General features: G+C 46.4%; 1 protein-coding gene across 2 annotated transcripts in view; it reads right to left on the reverse strand.

Moving 5' to 3' along the window:
- LOC122789145 (cytochrome c oxidase subunit 5B, mitochondrial) overlaps nucleotides 1-21,301 on the reverse strand; it is a 230,162-nt gene that overhangs the window by 24,418 nt on the left and 184,443 nt on the right. Inside the window, exon 3 of one of the 2 annotated variants that reach the window (XM_044056378.1) lies at nucleotides 13,321-13,420. The exons of the other annotated variant lie outside the window; for it this stretch is intronic. Coding sequence (XP_043912313.1) covers nucleotides 13,321-13,420 — 100 coding nt within the window. The remainder of the gene's footprint in view (nucleotides 1-13,320; nucleotides 13,421-21,301) is intronic. 2 annotated transcript variants of the gene reach the window in all.

Below are 21,301 nucleotides of genomic sequence, written 5' to 3' on the forward strand. Positions count from 1 at the left end.
GCCTGTATCTACCTCTTTGGGGCTTGTCCGTGGCTGGAAAGGACCAGTTTTTAGAAGGCCAATTTCTGCTAAAACGAGGTGGTTGTACCTGAAGAAAAGCCTTGACAGTTTGCATAGATTTAGCTTTTTCTTCCATTTTCCGTAGTATCTCCTCAGCATTAGTATCAAATAGTACATCTTTTTGTAAAGGAGCATCTAGTAGTTTAGCTTTCACATGATCCAGCAAGTTTTGTTCCCTAAGCCAGGCATGTCTACGAATGACTGTTCCTGTAACAGCAGCTCTACTTGAGGCCTCTAAGGCATCATAGCCACATTGTAAGGTGCGTTTACCCACTTGTTCTACACTATGCATCATATCCTGCAATTCCTTCAAATCTGGTTGTTCAGGTTTGAGACATTTTATTTCTTAATTGTGATAACAGAAACTGCTGATATTTAAGCATATGGACCTGACAATTTAAGGCCCTCATGGCTAGGGTGGCAGAGGTGTATACCTTTTTTCCCCACCTTTCTAAGGATCTAGATTCTCTTTCGGAAGGTAGAGGATTCTTGGCAGTAGAGGCCTTCATTCCCTTGGGGCCTTGAGAAATGGTTTCAGGGTCAGCATTATGGCTTTGGAAAAGAAATTGGTGAGTTAGAAACTCTGTAGTACCCATCAGGTTTGACTGGGGCAGGAGGCAGGGAATCCGGATTAAGACAAGTCTCCGAGTAAACATCAAGTATGTCCAAGACAGGAGGTATAGCCAGAGGTCTGTGTTGAGGTAACAAAAGAAGTTCCCTAAGCCTTTTCTTGGCGTCAGAAAAGTCTTGGCCTTCCCAATGGAAGTGTTCCCTCAAGGTGTGCAATGTTTCCCCCCCAAAAAAATCCTCTGGGGGGGGATACAGAAGGAATGGACTGTTCTGCGTCAGAATCTTCATAAGGGGAGTAAGAGTGTTCCTCTACATCAGAATGTTCTGAGAAAATGGAGCCCTGTTTAGAAGAGGGAGAATCTTCCTCCACTCTGGGTCTCTTGTCTGGAGGGGGTTGGGAACCCCTGATAAGAGTAATTAAATCCTCAGCCATTTTTAGCATGTGCTTTTTAGGCATGGGGCCTGGGGATGGGCCCTGTGCAACAGGCCTCCTGGGATGCATGGCTGATTTGGACTTAAAAGGCCTTAATGGAAAAGGAAGATGAGGGTCTAGACACACTGGGTGGAAGTGGACCTGTCCACATTAGGAGGCTCAACACAGTGGCTTTGGTGGCTGTAGTCTGAGTAAGGGCAGAGGTACCTGCGGTCTCGGTTACAGAAGACACCGCCAATGAAGTGACGTCGGTAGTCAGGGACTGCATAGGCGTCTCGCTGAGAACCAGACCACGTGCAGCCAGTTTCGGCGTGGTGTCAGTAGAGACCACGGACCTTGCGTGTCTTTGTCCTTGCGTTTTTGGACAAAATGGTAGTCCAAGTCTCAGACGACATTTTATAATCAAAGGCTTTACCAAAATAATGTTGGGCGAACTCCGCCCGACGCTTATTGAAAGTAGCGCAAAAGCGACAGCCCGAGACATCGTGGTCTGGGCCTAAACAGGGTATGCAGAGGGAATGGAAATCCTTATGCGGTATTTGCTTCCCACAAGAAATACAATTGTTAACTTTGTCTGACATCGGTTTGAGGCAAGAAAAGTTTCCCCAACGGGGTACTTAGCTTTAAAGAAGACTTCGGTTTCCAATTTTTCATAAATTCAGGAGCTGCCCGACCGGCACTTGCCAACTGCTTCTGCTTCGGGCACCGCGCGGCAAAAAAGACTGGAGAATATGGCGTCGGCTGTGTCTTATATACCCGTCGCAGTGATGTCAGGAAAGAAAGTGACTACAACCGACGCCGGACCTAGACTTTGGAATTCGGCCAACCAAGGACCCGCCTGACGGCAGAGAACCAATATGTGATTACTGCAGCTGTATGCACGATGAACATCAAGGGATAGCAAACCACAAGGAAGGGTAGCCGAAAAGTACAGTTTTGTACCTACCATAAATGTAGATGTCCGATAGGTATGCATCTGCAGTCCTAACATATGGGTTGTCCTGCCTCAGGCAGCCCTTCGGTCAGCCGGATTCCAAAGTCTGGGTCTGGCCTCTGCTGATGTCGCACTTCACCCGACGTCATAGCTGCTGTTTATTGGGTATAAAGGCATCAGCCGACGCCATTTTCCTCTGTTTCTTGCCCCAGATGCCAGGTGCCCTCTGGTAAGGCTAAATTTGGATAAATGCAAATAATTCCAAACAGTAGAGAGCAAACATATGAGTAAATACCCTAGGAATACCACAGAGGGGAAGGAGGGTGGGTAATCCTGACTGCAGATGCATACCTATCGGACATCTACATTTATGGTAGGTACAAAACTGTACTATGTCCTTCAAGGATGCATCTGCAGTCCTAACATATGGGTAGAATACCATAGCCAAACTGGGGGAGGAGGCACTAAGATAAAGATGGAGTAGTTAAGATCCCTTGCAAAACAGCAGTTGCAAAACCTGCTCGGGATCTAGAATATAAGGGAAGATTATAATGCTTGGCAAACGTATGCACGGAGCTCCAAGTAGCAGCTTCTAAAATGTCTTTGGTAGCCACTCCTCGTAGGAAAGCTGTAGTGGTGGCTGTAGCTCTTGTGGAATGAGGTCTGATATTTTCAGGAGTTGTCTTTCCATGAAAAGAGTAGCAAAATCGAATGCAATTTCCTATCCATTTTGAGATTGTCTGTTTTGAGATTGCTTTTCCTTGCATTCCTGTTGCATATGCTACCAGAAGCTGGTCAGTTTTTCTGCTGGTCTTAGTTCTGTCCAGATAGTAGCGTAATTGTCTGTGCACATCCAAGGTATGTAGTAGTCTTTCCCCCCTGTTCTGTGGGTTGGGGAAGAATGTAGGTAAATGAATCGCTTGGTTCAATGATACTCTGGAGACCACTTTTGGCATAAAGGTAGGGTTAGTTCTCAGAGAGACTCTGTCCTGATGGAAGATAAGGAAGGGTTTACTGCCATTAATGCCTGTAACTCAGATACCCTTCTTGCTGAAGTGATTGCTAGCAGGAAAGCAGTTTTCCAAGACAAGAACTGTAATTCTGCTGTTGCTGCTGGTTCAAATGGAGGAAGAGTTAACTTTTCCAGCACAAAGTTGAAATCCCATGTAGGTAAAAGGTGGTTTCCTTGGAGGTTTTACATTTTTGATTCCTCTCAAGAACTGTCTGAGTAGAGGATGAGAGAAGACAGGAGGATCCATGTTGTATCCTGCTGAAATTGCTGATGCATGAATCTTAATGGAGGAGTAAGACAGGCCATTGTGGAACAGTTCTGCTAAATATTCCAGGATGTGTGCTATGTTTGCCAATGAGACATTTTCTCCCTTTGCTGCACTCCAAATGAGGTATCTTTTCCACTTGGCTGAATAAGTCTTCCTTGTGGAACGTCTGCGTGCCTCCAGAATAATGTCCTTAACCCTCTGGGATAAACCTGGGTTATTCTGTTTTATGCAATATTCCAAGCAGCTAGCTGCAGTGTTTTCAAGTTTGGATGTAGGATCTTGTAGTTGTCCTGTGCTAGAAGTAAGGGACATAGAGGTAGAGGCCATGCGTGTGTCCGAGACATGCTTCTCAGTAGCAGGTACCAATGTTGCCTAGGCCAGTCTGGAGCTATCAGGATTACCCTTGGCTGATCCTCTCTGATCTTCAGTAGAACTTTGTACATCAAGAGAAGAGGTGGAAATGCATATGCTGTCAGGTTTTTCCAGCTGAAGGAAAGGGAGTCCACCCTCCAAGCAAGTGGGTGGTATGCTCTTGTGCAGAATTTCTTCAATTGGTGGTTGTGTGGGGAGGCGAACAGGTCTATGTCTGGTAGTGAAACGGGCCTAGCCCGAGGGAACAGTAGAGGGATACCACACAATCACAATCCAAACAACTTTAGACAGTTTGAAGCACACTAGACAGAGCTATGAAAATAGCTTTTTATATAAATCAAAACTTTTCTTAGTTAAGAAAAAGAGGGTACTTAGCCACAGCCAAGCGAGACCACGTCTGAGCTACACGAGCGGCAAACGAGATCTGGGGATATGGAGCAGTGCACCTTGGGATACCTGCTTAGCCCAGCCAATGAAAGACTCCGAGCTAGTATAATCGGCAAAGTCGGAGCAGATATTCGGCTCTGAACCCACGGGTAAGAATGTAGGCGAGATAGGACTACATAACATCTATTGTTTCCAGGCTGTGGCAATGTGGAGTCCAAACACTTTAGATACCATTGAAGTTTCCTCATATGCAGTCTTGCATATGGAATTAGTAGAATGCAGGATGCCATGAAGCCCAAAGCCTGCAGAATTTTTCTTGCAGATAACTGGGCCTTTGTTACCAACAGTTTGAAATGGGTAGTCAGTTGCCTTTGTCTGCGTGAGATAAGCCATCTGGGCAGTTGAATTTAAGCTTGCACCCAGGAATCTCGCTTGAGAGGGTACTAGTTTTGATTTCTGTTCATTGACTGTGTACCCTAGGCATGGTAGTAATCTCTTTTACAAACACCAGATGCTGTAGTAGAACGTCCTTGTTCTCTGCTTGAATGAGGCAGTCATCAAAGTAAGGATATATTTGTATTCCTCTTTGTCTGCAGTATGCAGTTACTGGTGCCAGGCAGTTTGTGAAGACCCAGGGTGCAGCAGATAAGCCAAAGGGCAGTGCAGAGAATTGGTAGTGCATTGAGCTAGCTTTGAATATGAGGTTTCTTCTGCACTTTTGACCGATTGGGACATGCAGGTATGCCTCTTGGATCTAAAGTCACAAGCCAAGCCTTCTTGCCCAACATGGGCAGAAGTTGCTGTACAGTCAACATTTTGAATTTTGGAATATCCAGATGTGTTTAGAATAGATGGGTCCAGTATTGGTCTCCAGGTATTGTCCTTTCTGGTTACCAACAGTCAAATAGAATCCTTGTCCCTGCTCTTGCTCTGGTACTTGAATGGCCCTCATGTCCATGAGGGAGACTACTTGTTTGTGCCTCTGCCCATTGATGTTTTGGCAGGTCTAGCCAATCGTTTGCCCTAGGCAGGGTATGGAAGTGAAACTTGTAGCCTTGTGACACTTTTAAGACCCATTTGTCCTGGGTTATGTCCCAATTTTGAGGAAAAAGTGCTAGTTTTCCCCCTAAGGTGCTGCCAGAAGATAAGTGCTTGGTGCAGGCAGGGGGAAGTCATTGGGACTGTTTCCTGTATGGCTGTGATTTGTCTTCTCCAGTTTTGGAGATAGAAGCACCCCACGGTTTAGACTTGTACGAACCTTGGGGCTGGGATCTACCCCTTTGTGGCCTGTGACAATGGAAAGGACCAATTCTTTGTAGGCCAGTGTCTGCTAAATCTTGGTGGCAGTACCTATAAGAAATCCTTGACAGTTTGCATAGATTTAGCTTTGTCCTCGATTTTCTTCAACACCTCTTCTGCTTTAACACCAAACAAAGTACCATGCTGTAGTGGAGCATCTAATAATTATGCTTTAACATAATCAGGTAGATTTTGTTCCTTTAACCAAGCATGCCTCCTAATGACAGAACCCGTAACTGCGGCCCTGCAGGAGGCCTCCAGAGAATCAAAACCACACTACAAGGTTCATTCTAGGCTATCTGCCCTAGGGCATTTATAAGCCTAGCCAATGTGTTTGGCTTTCGCCACCCATTTTAAATGAATTTTGCTATGCCCTTTTTCAAGGTTAGTATACTGTGCCTCTGTCTACCGGTGAAACAGACTTGATACCTGGGGTAAACCTACGATCTCCCATCCACTCAAGATTCCTCTAAGAGAGGAAATGAGGGGACTCTGCCTAACCTGAACTGGGATTTTATTCCAGAGTGAAGGGGGCCTCTGGGTTATGAATCTGTCCCTCCAGCATGTCCTATTTCAGTGCTGAGGTTCACAGGGGGATAATTGGCTAGGCTTAAAATGGCTTGCAAAGGCAGTTAGCCTAGTACTAACCTATGAACCTATGAGTAGAGCTGGAGTTTCTTTAACCGGGTAGCATATGGCATCTGTTTGAGCCCTTGGATCCTCTTGGTAAGGTACTTTTGGGGTCTTTCCAGTTGCTGCAGTTGTCTGGTAAGGTACATCCTAAAAGGGGCAATGTACTCAATTATGGGCCTGATCAGGGATGAGTAAAGAGGCACGATGACCTCCACTGATCTAGATGTGAATCCCTTCATGATTAGGTGGGCTATATAAAATGTTTTTCTAACCACTTTGGCCACGTGGTTTTCAAATGAAAGATTGCTATCAACTTGGGTCCCCAATTACTTCCGTACTTAATGGATTACCACCCATGTGGTAATTTGTGGGCACTTAAGGGGACTATACACTTTTTGGCATTTAGATTGAGGCCATGGCTCTGGCACCAGTTGTCTGTTTCTATGAGGCCCTTTTGGAGGATGCTCGTCTTGGCTGGAGAGTCTATTATGGCACCTAGTTTGCAGTCTTCTGCGAACTTGGTCAGCCACAATCTTTCCGTGTTAGCCTGTACCTCAGAGAAATGTATACCAAACAAGATGTCCCAGGACTGAGCCTTGTGGGATGCCACTTGTAACTGGTTTGGAGTCTGACATGGCTCCAGCAATTCTAACCATGTGGGTTCTGTCCTTGAGCCAGTTTGCAACCCATCTAGTGACATAGGGGTTTATATTTAAGCTGGTGAGCTTATCTATAATGCCCGAATGGGGTATTGTATCGAAGGCTTTTGCGAGGTCCAAGTAGGCTGTGTGGACCACCTTCCCCTAGTCAATGGCCTTGGTGACCATTTCAAAGAAATCAACCAGGTTTAAGAGGCAGGATCTGCCCTTAAAGCAGAACTGGGTAGGAGCCAGTGTCTGTAGGTGCCCACTATCTTTATGAGGTCCATGATGATCCTTTCCATAGCTTTGCAGACCAAGCTAGTCAGGCTTATGGGTCGATAGTTTCCAGGATCCGTTGAGGCACCACCTTTGTGGAGAGGGACCACTGTTGCTGTACGTCACACTCTGGGTACATATCCTGTAGTAAGGCTGAGACAACAGTAGTTTTATGTTTGGGTTTAGCTCTTGGAGTTAATGTAGGACGCAGCCCAGGACACCGTCTGGTCCCACTGATGCTGTGTTTTTTGCTTTGGAGAGGGCAGCTCTTACCTGAGCATCTGAGATGTCAGGGGGGCAGCACACTGCTGGGATAGATATTTGCCCTTTTGATAAGGGGGGGGGGTCATTTTGGACTAATTCTGAGCATATCTGGGAATTCCCACCCAGGTTCCTAACAAACTAAAGAAAACCTTGGGATTATCCTTAGTGTCTTGTGCAATTTTTTTCTCGAAGCTGGCCTTAAATGATTTTAAGAGTGCCTGTAGTTTTTTTGCTAATACTGATCAGAGATGCCTTCCCTTCTTGGGATTTTGCTCTATCATGTAGTAGCTTCCTCCTAGTGTAAAGTTTATAGCTGGGGTCCACCAGACAGGACGCCTGCCTTTGGAGGATTGGGTCTTGGATTTATTTGGGATTGCATGATCCATGCATTCCTGAATGTGTTCACAGAATGCGTTTATAAAGGATTCTGCAGTCTGTGCCGTATTTTCCACAGGTCCGGGGGGCTTTGAAGGATTCCACCTCTGTTTTGAGGAGTGTGAAATTTGCTTTAGAAGGGTCAGGATGTGAATATCCAGTCAGATTAGTTTATGGTCTGATCTTACCAGTGAGGGATACACTTCTGGTCTGGAGCATAGAGCCCCCATGCTGGTGATGATCAGGTCCAGTATGTTTTCCCCTCTTGTGGGAGTGGTAACAAGTTGTTCCATAGCATCTGAGTTTATAAATTCTAGGAACCTTTGGGCTAGGGTGTTGGAGCTAGAGTAATGCTCCCAGTCTATGTTTGGGTAGTTGGTCGCCCAATATAATGGTGTTTGGAGAGACCTTCATATTTTCCAGTGTTCTCAGAAGGCCGAGTGGGGTTCCTGGGTTTGGGAGGGTGGTCTGTAACAGGCTATAAACTGGAAGGCAGTTTTACCCACTGTTAGTTGCACATGCAATCTCTGATGCTTCGTGCTGTGCCACCAACCTGGAGGTGTGGGTATCTTCAACAAATATTGATACTCCCCCCTCCTTTTGTGGTTCGGTCCAAGTTTTGGGGCCATAAAGCATGGTATGAGGTATAACCAGGTAGTGCTGGGGTGCTCTCGGGAGCCTTGAACCAGGTTTCTGTTACTGCACAGATATCTATGTTCTCCATGCTAAGGAGAGTTGAGTGCATGCATCTTGAGGTTTAGACTTTTGGCGTTTAGTAGCATTGCTCAGTTTCTTATCCCTTGTGATACCTATGGAGGTGGGTTTGTCTTTTGAGCCTTGCCTAAAAAAGGCACTATGGGGGTGGCAAGAGCCTTTGCCAATATCCGAAAACCCAGGGATGACAGGTGCAAGCCGTCCCTAGTGAAGCATCGTGGCTTGTCGAGCATGTCATCCCAGGCTGACAGGCATTGGATCCCCTTTGAATGACACCAATATTTAAGCCAATTGTTGAAATTGATCATCTTGTCTTCATATTGTGGCATCATTCTTGGTGACTGTAAGATACTTCAAGGTCAGGGTCATACTGGCCTGAGCTACATGCTCAGAGAGCTCCTGTCTTTTCATGTAGTCCAGGGAGGTACGTCTCACGTCATTCACACCAGCATGGACAATGACAGAGTCACATTTGTACTTGCCTTGGAGTGACCCGAGTGCTTGTGTTATGTGGCAGATCCTAGCGCCCCGACAGGCAGCTCACCGTGACCTTGCTCAGCCTGGTGAGCGGGACATCAGTGTGCCTGACGACAGAGTCACCTATTACAAGTGTATCAGGTGTGTTTAGCCTTAAGGGCTGAGACTGTTCGGCACACTGGCTTTGTGAGCTATGTGTTGCATGTGTTTTGTTTTGGGGTAGCGGTTGCTTGGGTGTCTGCTTTGGAGGTCTCTACTGCTTAGGCAGATTTTTATTTAGAGCCTCAGTATGATTTTGTGTGCTTGTCTGTTTGGTTTGCTGTCATGGTAGGTCTATGTGAGACTGGAATTGTAGAGTGTGGTTTCCTTCTCCTCCTGACTGGTTACGCCAGCACTGAGTTGAGAGAGCTTAGCCTCCAGTTTGGCTATATGGTTGCATCTCTCACACGTGTTGGAATTTGTTGGGAGGACTAGAGGGTTGTCTGTGTACATGAGACAGATTCCCAGATTCACCAGCTGGACCGGAGAGGAGATTGACAACTGACCTTTGGACATGCTAGAATAGTACTGGGAATTCCTTTATAATTGAAAAAAAGGGCCAATGGGGAACAAGGTACTCAAGGAAAGTTTGAGAGGGTGTAGTGCTTTTAATTTTTTAGTGCTGACTTGTATAACTGTTTTAGTGAGCAAGTGCCAGGCTTTAGAGTAGAAATAGGGTGTTTATTATGAGAACTAGATCAGTTCTAAGGGAAAAAGTGAAGAGCAGACTTTGTGAAGCCAAGAATGGTTCAAACCCAATTAAGCAGAGCTGCCCGATGCTGCACTATGTGCAAAATCACACAAAGCCGCGCCAAAGCGGGTTTTATACAGGGGGACTTGAAAGAGCTAGAAATTGGCCCAAAACGGCCAATACAATACCAGATTCTTGTGCTGGGAACACTCCTCCAGGGATAGATAGGCTGTTCTAAGCTCCCCACTGCTACTGGTGAATGAAGAAGCCTCCCTTTATCCAAGAAAGGAAATTGGCAACACAAGAACTTTCCAGAAATCCGGAATACAGCAAAGCCTGTATTTGGACTACTCTAGGTCAGGAAAGACTGGATTATAATTTCCAACTTGATCAGCTGCATGCAATAAATCCTGAATGTTTGTTTTCTGCACATTCAGAATTAATCAACATTTTCTGTTTAAGCAGTGACATAATATATTGCTGCTACTTGAACACATGAAACTGACAATTTAAAGCCCTTACAACCAAGGTAGCAGAAGTGTAAATCTTTTCCCCCCCCATCTGTCCAGTGCCCTAGAATCCCTGTCAAAGGGAGTAGGGTTTTTTTGCAATGGAAGCCTTGACCCCTTTGGGACCCTGAGAGTTTCTGGGTCAGCCGCAGGGTTTTTGAAAAGGAATTTACGAGAGAGTCAGGAACCCTGTAGTACCCACCTGGCTCAACAGGAGCTGGAGGTAAGGAGTCAGGAGTCTGACTGGACTCTGAAAATACATCTACAATGTCTAACAGGTGTAATAGCTACATACCTGTGTTGTGGTAGTAAAAGGAAGTCCAAGCCTTTTCTTAGATTCTGAATAATCTTGGCTCTCCCAGTGGAAATGCTCCCTCATGGTATCCAAGGTTTCCCCAAAATAATCCTCAGGAGGAGAGGCTGAAGGGATAGATTCTTCAGCATCAGAATCCTCATAGGGAGGAAGAGTATTCCTGATCAGAAGAGGAATCAGATGAAATGGAAACCTGATCTGAAGATTCATATTCTGTCTCGTGCCTAGGCCTTTTATCAGGAGGGGGATGGGAACCCCTGATCAAAGTAATTAGGTCTTCAGCCATTTTGAGCATCTGTTTTTGTAGGCATGGAAGCCTGTCCATGAGGCTGTTGTACTTGTTCGTCTTTAAAGGTGCTTTAGTCTTTGCCTTTGAAGCTGAAGTTGTTTTAACATAATTGATGTCTGAAAACACCCTCTGAAGCAGATGCCTGCTCAGCAGCTCCAGACCCATCTGAGGGAATAGTTTCCGAAGGTCCAATGCCTTGAGCTTCCAGCGGCCTGGTAGACTCCACGTGGGTGTTGGTAGTGGCCTGCAAGTTTAAAGTAGCGGTTATCAGGGGCTGCAAAGGTGCCTCACTGAGAACTGGCGACTGGCTTAGAAGCCTTGTCGGTTTTGGACCTCTGATGCCTTTCCTTTTCTTTGCATTTTGTGAATTCCGGTAGTCGGATGGCTATCCGATGACATTGTATAGTTAATTCTGCCAAAATAGTGCCGACGCTTAAGTGCGTTGGTTAAATCTAGCACAAAACCGACAGCTAGCAACGTCGTAGTCAGGGCCTAGGCAAGGAATACAGTAAGAATGAAAGTCCTTATGAAGTATTTGCTTCCCACAAGAAATACAATTACAAACTTTTTCTGACATCGGTCTGGAGCAAGAAAAAAAGTTTCCCCCAACGGAGTACTTGGCTTTTAGTGAAGACTTCGGATCTGAAATTAGAACACGAAAATCTCAGGAGACGGACCACCGGCACTTGCGAATTGCTTTTGCTTCGGGCACCATGCAGCAAGAAAGACTGAAGAAAATGGCGTTGGCTGCATCTTTTATACCCCTGGCACACTGACATCAGGGAAGAGGCAACAGCAACAGACGCCGGACCTAGACTTTGGAATTCAGGCCAACTGAGGGTAGCCTGCCAGCAGGATAACCCAATTGTAATGACTGCAACAGTGAAACACGAAGAACATCTGCAACATGGAAGAGAAGGAAGTCTGTGGTTATGGGAAGATCCCCCCCCCCCCCACACACACACAACTTTTCTTTCCTCCTCAGCCCAATTCAAGTGCAACTTTGACAACTGGATGGGAAACCAGAAATTCATCCCAGGTTCGGCACTCAGCTCTAATGGACACAGGTAACATGTAAATGGTTCATCTCCCAGGCTTATGCTTACACTTATATCAGAACTTGTCAGATTTGGGATGCATGGCTATGCTTAAAAAGGCCCTTCTGATAGTTAGCCTAGTAAATGCCTATGGACCTATGTGAAGCAGAGGCATCACAAAGCCACCTGTGTGGGAACAAACTGCCCGCTTGACCTACCTGCAATCACAATGAAGTTTCTGGGGTGGGCACTGCTGTAAGTGATGGGATATTATGGCCCATCTGTGTACAGGTTGTGATCAGTTTCCACCATATGTACCACACCGCTGCCATGCTGTCGAATGCACACCACACTTTGAAATACCCAGAATGCAAGGACACTGACGCACAATTTGGCCTCCTGTTGTCCATATCCCTTGGACCATCCTGCTTTGAAAGGGTCTCCCCATCCCAGTAAGGCTATCCATGGTAACCATGGCAGTGGTTAATAGGCTGGATGAAGTGAAGTAGTCCCTGAAAGGAGACTTTTGATTTGTTCAAAGCAGGTACCTCAAACTTCTAATTACACAGTTTGCATAATTGGTTGGGTTGCTCAACTCCATTGAGAGAAGTCTCTCCACTGCAGAACTCAGCCTTGTGTTTTGTATTGTGTATATGGAAGCTGCCTTAAGGCCCAATACCCAGACTACAAAACCCATCTGATGCAGCAGTTATCCATTACTGCTTGCACTAGGTCTCACACTTTGTATCCAATTGGCAAATGATTGATGCTAGGGATCAGGAGGGTTCCAGGTGAGACTGCCTATCCTGTGGGTTGACAGTCAACCTAGCAGAGATGGAGCAAGTACTACCTTGTTGTAATGACTCTCCAATTTAGAAACACTGATGAGCCAGTCGCCTAGGTAGGAAATTTTTACCCCACGAGAGAGACATGACCTGCGACTGCAGCCACTCACTTTAACACCCTGTTGTGTTTAGTCCAAAGTTCAGGGGGGCTCCGAATTGGTTGACGACATGAAAGCATAGATCTCATGGATGAATTCCTTATTTGGATTTACAGACAAGCATCCTAGAGATGCTAAGAGATAATCTCCTACATGAAAAGGATGATAGGATTGATTGTACAGTGACCATCCAGAAAGTCCTCCATGCACAGATACAGGTAACAGATCTCAAACCAGACGCTGAGATTTTCTGGGCACCACAACGAATAAAGTTAAATATGGACATGCTGTCTTGTTGGGCCCTCTTGAATGGCTCTTCAATAGGAGAGATTCAATGCCTCCTGTTGAGACATTCTCCTCTGCTGGAATGACTCCAAGGGTGGGTGTTTTAGAACTAGCCCTTACACTTTTGAAAGGTTTGTATTTTTGGAGCAGCTGATTATAGACAACCAAAGCAGATTCATAAAATTAATGCAAATTCCAAAAAAGACTTCAGTGGTACAGCTTACATTTCACACATGCATGCCACAAAAGTACTGCTTGCCCAGTTATGAAAATGTAATGAAAAACCTCAACATTTTAAGAGCAACTCAATACCATCTTTCACAAGCTCACAAATTTATACTCCCATTGCAGGAAAGTGGGAGAAACCCAAACAAAATGACAGATTAACAGAAGGTACCAAATGCAGACATGCAAGAACCATTTTCTTAAGCAAAAATTAATGTTGCTCAAGTTACAACATAGTCTTCACTGCTATTTTAATTATATCACCATTACATACATATGCAGCCGACCATTCTTTTTTTGTTGATTGATGGAACAATGTGTGGGTCTTCACTAGTTCCTGCATACTCCTTAGGCTTCAACATGCTGTATGGGTCCTAAAAAGAAACAACTATGAGACACTACTGGTAGAGTCATGTGCTTAACCAACATACAAACCATTTATGAATACTCAGTTTTGCTTTTAGTAGGGACTACATTAATACAGCATCTCAGAGGGTGTAAAAACTTTAGGGTAACTAGATCGTTGAATCTTTAAATAACACGGTCACATTAGTTTATTAAATGGTCTCTGGGATACTGCCCATCAGCAACACCTCAAAATGACAAAGCCATGGTCCAACAGGAATCCATTATCTTTGTATACGAAGGACTCCACAATTGCACAAAGAAATTTGCAGCATACACTAAAACAGGTGATAGAGGTCTGTTGCCCTTAGAACAGCATCTGTTGCAGAATTGTCTCAGGTGACTATTGAACTGCCACTTGTCAACATTCCAAAGCAGATAAGCTAGAAACACAGTGGAACTCAAGCTAGCAAATGAGCAGAGTTGCCTATTGAGTAGGCCAAGCGCAGATCAAACTGACAAATGTCCAACTCTGACTAAAATCCCATAAAACAAAGCATATACTTCCTCTAGGACAACTTCAAGCAACCACTTTATTGTGCATTTCTTTTATGATCCTTAAGAGTAAATAAAGCACATTATAAAAATCAGCAATGACAAAAAACTTTTAGTTATGTACTCACCATAACTTCAGATGTTTGGGATCCATCTCGCCTACATTCTGACTGATGGTTTGGGTTCGGAGCCGATCCCTCGGCTCCGACTCGGCACGCTTATGCCAAAGAGCGAAGTCTCTGATTGGCTGAGCTTACTATATCCCAGGATGCACCACTACCAGTCCCCCAGATCTAGTTTGTCCGCATACATGCACACATGCACGCTCTGATTATATAACATCGTCAGATGAACAAGATAAAAACAGTAGAACTCAAACCGTTCAATCTCTTCTGATCTCCAAGGCAGGGGGAAGGAGGGTGGGTATTAGGAATGTGGCGAGATGGATCCCAAACATCTGAAGTTATGGTGAGTACATAACTAAAAGATGTTATGTGATCCTATCTCGCCTACATTCTGACTGATGGGACAGCGTCCCTAGCACCTGAATCCTGGGTGGCTCACTGGAAAACACTCCTGAGTACCGTGGAACCAAATGATGCTCGCCCTTTAGATGCCACATCCAATTTATAGTGGGAAATGAAAGTGTGCGGATTGGACCAAGTAGCCGCAGCACAAATCTCCGATATAGCGAGCTTGGAATGAAAAGCTATAGAAGTAGCCATAGCTCTGGTAGAGTGAGCTTTGATAGATGTTGTAAGTTGCTTATTCGAAGAAGAATAAGCCTGAGTTATGCAATCTCTAATCCATTTGGAGATAGTAGCTTTTGTGATGGTTTTACCCAATTTATTGTCTGAGAAGGACACAAACAACTGGTCTGACTTACGAAGTTGCTGAGTCCTGTCTAAATAGAAGCGTAATTGCCTGTGAACATCCAATTTATGGAGAGTGTATTCTGCTTCATTGGAGAATTTTGGGAAGAAAACTGGTAGCTCTAGAGACTGTTGGAGGCAGAGATTAGAACAGACCTTTGGGACAAAGGATGGATTAGGCCTAAGTGATACTCTACCCTTGTGGAAAATCAAGTACGGTGGTTTAATAGACAGGGCTTGAAGCTCTGAAACTCTTCTTGCAGAAGTAATTGCAAGAAGGCAGTTTTCCAAGACAGATATTTTAACTCGCATGTAGCAGCCGGTTCGAAAGGGGAAGATGTCAATGCACGAAGCACTAAATCTAGATCCCACAGAGGCGCAGGATGAAAAACTGGGGGTCTTAACAGACCCGCACCTTTAATGAAAGTTTTGCATAGTCTGCTGCTCATCAATGGAGGATCCATGGACTCGTGAAATTTAGAGATAGCCGCTAGTTGGACTTTAATAGTAGAGACAGAAGATCCTTGATTAAACAGGGATGTTAAGAATTTCAAAACCTCTGGGATAGGAGCAGTGATAGGATCTAAGCCCCTGAGTTGAGCCCAGATAGCAAACCTCTTCCACTTACTGAGGTACAATTTCTTAGTGGTGGGTTTGTGGGCCGAAGATAAAATGTGAATAACTTCCGGGTCTAATGTGTGACTTACTAAAGTCGGAAGTGGAGGAGCCAAGCTGTCAACTTCAAGGATCGAAGGGACTGATGCTGTTGTCCCGACTGATGAATTAGCAGGTCCGAATTAGGTCTAAAGTCCACGGATCGTCCACCGCATGTTTCTTCAGGTAAGGAAACCATACCTGACGAGGCCAGTATGGGGCAATCAGTATCATTGCGGACCCCAATTGAGAAGCTTTTTGAATGACTTTGGAGAGAAGTGGGATCGGAGGAAAGGCATAAAGTAGCCCTGTTGGCCAAGGTTGTGCTAGAGCATCCATAGCTGGTACTCCCTGATGTGGAGTCAAGGAGAAGAACCTTTTGCACTTGGTGTTTAGTGGAGTTGCAAATAGGTCGCAGCACGGCGTCCCCCATCTCCGGAAAACCTGATCTGCTACTGTTTCGTTTAAGGACCACTCGTGAGGAGAGAGAATTGTCCTGCTTAATCTGTCTGCCAGTATATTCGATTTCCCCGGAATGTGGGTGGCTACCAAGAAACGGCTGGTAGCTACCGCCCATTCCCACACCCTCATGGCCTCTCTGCAAAGGGGGTAAGATCTGGTCCCTCCTTGCTTGTTTAGGTACCAGACCACCGACATGTTGTCTGTGTGGATGGCGATTATGCCCTGAGGGAGAAACCTGTGTAAGGCCTGTAGGGATAGAAGTACCGCCCTCATTTCCAATACATTGATGTGGAGAAGAGTTTCGTCTGGAGGCCAGGATCCCTGAACTAACCTGCCCAGACAATGCCCCCCCCCACCCTGTCTGGGAGGCATCTGTCGTCAGGGTGACCACTGGAGAGGGAATAACAAAAGGACTTCCTTGATTTAGATTGGATGTCTGAAGCCACCAGCGAAGGTCCCGTTTGCATGTTTCTGTAATCATGATGGGATGATTGAGGGGAAGGTCCTGAAAGGACCATTGAGTTGACAATAGCCACTGAAGAATCCTCATGTGCAATCTTGCCAGAGGAACTAAAAGAACCGTGGCAGACATTGAACCTAAAACTTGTAGAACCATCCTGGCTGGGGCTTTGGATCTTGAAATCAGAGCTTGAACTTGGCCCTGTAAAGTTTGGATCCTTTCGGCAGGAAGAAAAACGCACATCAATTTTGAGTCCATCTCTGCTCCTATGAACCTTATGTGCTGAGAGGGCAGCAAGACAGACTTTGACCAATTGAATGTAATCCCCAGGGTAGCACCCAGGGAGATGGTGGCTTTGAGGTTGTCCATTAGTAGATGCCTGGTGGTGGCAGTCAGGAGCCAGTCGTCCAGATAGGGAAACACTTGGAATCCAAGACTCCTCAGGTGAGCAGTCACTACTGCCAAACACTTGGTGAACACCCTGGGGGCTGTGGTGAGACCAAAGGGCAGTGCACAAAATTGGTAATGACTGACTCCCAGGCTGAAGCGCAGATACCTCCTGGACGCCTGATGTATCGGTATGTGATAATAGGCCCCCTTGAGGTCTATGGAGCACATCCAAACATCCTTCTCCAACAATGGGAGAATGGTTTGTAACGTGACCATTCGAATTTGGATTTCGTGACGGATTGGTTCAGTCTGCTGAGATCCAATATTGGTCTCAGGTCCCCTGTCTTTTTTGGCACTAAAAAGAACCTGGAGTAATTTCCGGATCCGATCTGGTCTGTGGGGACCGGTTGGATGACTCCTTTTTCTAGCAGCTTTAAAGCTTCTGCGGCTGCAATTTCCCTTTGACTGGGTGGTGGGTCCGGGATTTTTTTGGACGGTGGGGGTGAGTATGTGAATGGGATGGTGTAACCTCCGGCAATGATCCGAAGCACCCATCTGTCCTGAGTGACTCCCAGGCTTTTAGGTGCTTGGCAAAACGACACCAGACTGGCTCTGGAGCAGCACAGCCGGGCAATCCCTCATGATGTGTGGGAGGCTGAAGAGCCACGAAAGGACTTGGTCTCCAGAATTGCGGGGCCCTCTGCCGCCTCTGGGACGGCGTCTCCCAGAAAAATTTCCCCGTCCTCTGCCTCTGGAAGGGGAATCTTCCTGCTGTTGGGGAAAAAACTTGCGTGATTTACGGAACCACATCTTCCCCCCTCCTTTAGCCTTGGGATAAGGCCGAAAGGGAGTGGAACGGCAGATAAAGTTTTTCCCTCTTGCTCACAGCGGGTAAGGGTGTCTTTAACCTTAGGTCCAAACAAAGAGGACCCATCAAAGGGAGCGTCGGCGAAGGAAGACTTGAAGGCCTCCGCAAACTGACACAAGCGGAGCCAGGCTTGTCTCCGTACAGCCACGCCTGTGCCTGCCGCTCTACCCGCCCCTTCGGCCGCATAGGAAATGAGCCTCATGGACGAGTTAGAAATTGACATAAGGATAGCCAACTGAGAGCTAACCGACTGGGCTAGCTGCTCAGGTAGGTTACCCGAGAGGGAATCTGACAGCTCCTTGACCAGATCCCTCTGAAGCCTGGTAAAATGTGCCAAATAATTCAGAGACCTTAAAGTAAAGGCCGCTGAAGTCAGGGTGCGCTTCCCGTACCTGTCCATGCTCCTAGACTCATTAGGAGGATGGACGGACGTTGAAGCCTCTGCCACGTCCTGTTGTGTAGCAGATGCCACCACCATGGCATCTACAGCCACGCCTTTAGTGAGGAACTCCTTCTCGGGTGGGGCAGACAAAAATTTATTAGGACGAGAAGGGACTGGTTCCACGGTATCTGGATGTTCCCACGCCCTTCGACAAACTAAATCCAGAAGCTCGAAGGGCGGAGACAGCCAGGAGGCGGAGGGCTGAGCCCCAAAGGCCTTGAGGAGCACTGACTCATCAGCAGAGGGGGGTTTGGATATCCAGCCGCCTCGTTGTTTGAGGATATCTAAGATGTCTGCAAATGAGACATCATCCGAGGACGACTTCGGGGACCCCTCTGCATCATCAAGATCAGTGTCCGATGTAATAGACTCGGGGGAGTCCACGTGCTTCCTCTTGCACGACCTCCTCCTTGGGGGTTCCTCCGAAGACAACTCCGAAGAACCCTCAGGAGGAGGGGAACCCCCAATGGGGGTAACCTCAGGCCCAGGGGCTCTGCTGTCTACGGACAAGGGAACTGCCAAAGACCCAGTCTCCACGCCCAGGGAAGGTGCCGGTAAAGCCGGGGAGATGGCCGAAGAAGACTTGGCCAAGGCACTCCTCATAGCTCTGAAAGCCGGACCCCCAGAACCCTGGGAGTGTCCGGTCCCCGGAGCCATGATAGCCGACGGAAGTCCCGTAGCCGAAGCACCGAGAGGGAGGCTCGGAACCGAAAGCATAGGTCCCGAAACATCACCCCCGGGTCCAGCCGAAGAAGTCCGTGTACCAAACTCGGACCCGAAGGCCCGGGTTGGAGTAAGGGTCGGAGCCGACCCTAAGATCTCCACCGGCTCCAACAGCACCTGCTCCGACGGAGCCGAAGCGGTCGGAGGAGGAATAGCAATGGGATGGGCCTGGGCTATCTGCTCCGAAGCCAACTGGGTCGGAGCCGAAACAAATTTTTGAAAGACTGGGGACTGGAACAGTCTTTGGAGCACCCTGTCTATATCTGAATCCGACATCCTCGAAGACCGAGAGGATACTGAACGGGTTCGAGATGGCCTCTCCAACAGCCCCAAAGGGCTAGGGGACCGGCTCCGAGGCGACCCGATGACTATCGGCGCCGAAGGAATACCCACACTAGATTCCATCGGTGCCGAGGTGGACTTCGGCCGAGGAGGAAGTGTCTGAGCGGGCAACCCTTGTCGGCTCCGAGACCAGTGGAGCCGAAGGTGACCCGCCTCGATGCCCCAGCCATCGGCTCCGAAGCCAGAGGAGTCGAGACTGGTGGCATAGAGGCAGACCGTTCGCCTCGGCTCCAAGTCCTTGGAGCCGAAGGAGAAGCCTGCCTATGTCTTTTGGTGGTCGGATCCGACGGACTGGTCGGAGCCGACGCCCTTTTCTTTTTAGCCGGAGAAGGAGAGGATGCCAAAGCTTCTTCAAAGGAAGGTTTTATTAACCCTTTAAGAATAAGTTTATTTTTCCTCTCCTGGAGGACCCTTGAGGAAAAAGCGTGACACACTGCATGACTCTTGTAAATGTTTTGCACCCAAACAATACACACAGAGCGAGTGATCGTCTGTGATAGACATTTTGAAATTGCATTTGGTGCATTTTTTAAAGCCCGAAGGCCTAGGATTCTGAGACATTATGGCAAAAAAATCAGTAACCCTGACAGAAAAATACACTATCCACTGACTTTCTGTTTACTGACACTACCTAATAATAGGTTTACAATTGTTGCTTAGGTAAAAAAAGCGTCACAAATTACTAAGGGTACTTTGAAACCCTGTAAGGTTTAAGGAGGGTTGACTGACCGGGAAGGCCCTAAGATGAAGGAGGCCTAAATCAAACTCAACCCAATCACACAACAAAGTCTTTTCACAAACTCCAAACACACACAAAAGTGAATAGCCGTTAAAACAGCTTTTTATGACAAGAACAGCAAAATTCTGACAGAAAAAAGTTAGTAAATTTACTACTCAGCCAGCTCGAGACCACGTCTTCGCAGATTAGCGGCAAACGAGATCTGGGGGACTGGTAGTGGTGCATCCTGGGATATAGTAAGCTCAGCCAATAAGAGACTTTGCTCTTTGGCATAAGCGTGCCGAGTCGGAGCCGAGGGATCGGCTCCGAACCCAAACCATCAGTCAGAATGTAGGCGAGATAGGATCACATAACATCAGCATATTATGAAGATCAGTGAATGCTGAATACTAAATCCTAAAGCATACTAAAAAAAGGCAAACGGGTATAAACAAAAAGCAAATTCTTTTAAAACTAGCCAAGTTAGGAGAATCTCAAACAGCCCAAAAGCAGATTCTACATAGAAGCCCAACAACCAGAAGATTCTAAATTAAATAGAACTAGACAACCATGTGATACAGAATGCAAAGGTCTGCTAGGCCTATGCCAAGACAAGAGCTTAAGATAAAGGCAGAAGCAGCCATGAAAAGCCAAATAAACCAAGACAAGGACCTTATCAAGTTATCCACTGCTTGCTTGGTAGCTAGTGCAGACTACACAGAATCAGTAAAATGATGGAACTTTGAAACTCTACAGTCAAGTAGCTTTTGAGTTTTTCACTAGCTTTATGTGGGCAAGTTCATAAGGTACTGCAGCAGTCCAGAAAAGAGACAAGGGTATTACTACAGCTGGAATGTTACCACGTATAATCAAGTGCTTGATCAAGGAAACATTGCACAAATGGAATCTGACTTTACAACAGCTGAAATCTAGTTCTTAAAAAATTTATCCACCATCAAAGCAGTCCTAGTTAACACTGGACTCAAGACAGGTACACACAAAGCCTCAAGACTAAAGTACAGTTGTGTACCTACCATAAATGTAGATGTTAGAGTGTATTCACTGTTGGTCATTCTTGTGTTATCCTGCTGGCAGGCTACCCTCAGTCGGCCAGAATTCCAAAGTCTAGGTCCAGCGTCAGTTACTGTCGCCTCTTCCCCGACGTCAGTGCGCCAAGGGTATAAAAGATGCAGCAGACATCATTTTCTTCAGTTTTTCTTGCCCCAGATGTCAGGTGCCCCCACATTAGTAGGCTGAAAAATATGCCAATGAAAATGCATGCACAAAAACAACATTTCCTTCATCTACAAGCAAATACAAATAGGTTGTATAGGATAGAGAAGTCCCAGCAAAGAAAAAGGGGGATGGTGGGGGGGTAACCTGGACTGCAACAGTGCATACACCAACATCTACATTTATGGTAG

Source organism: Protopterus annectens, chromosome 14.part0 (assembly GCF_019279795.1).
Source record: "Protopterus annectens isolate FY-2018-M chromosome 14.part0, PAN1.0, whole genome shotgun sequence".
NCBI classification, from domain to species: Eukaryota; Metazoa; Chordata; order Ceratodontiformes; family Protopteridae; genus Protopterus; species Protopterus annectens.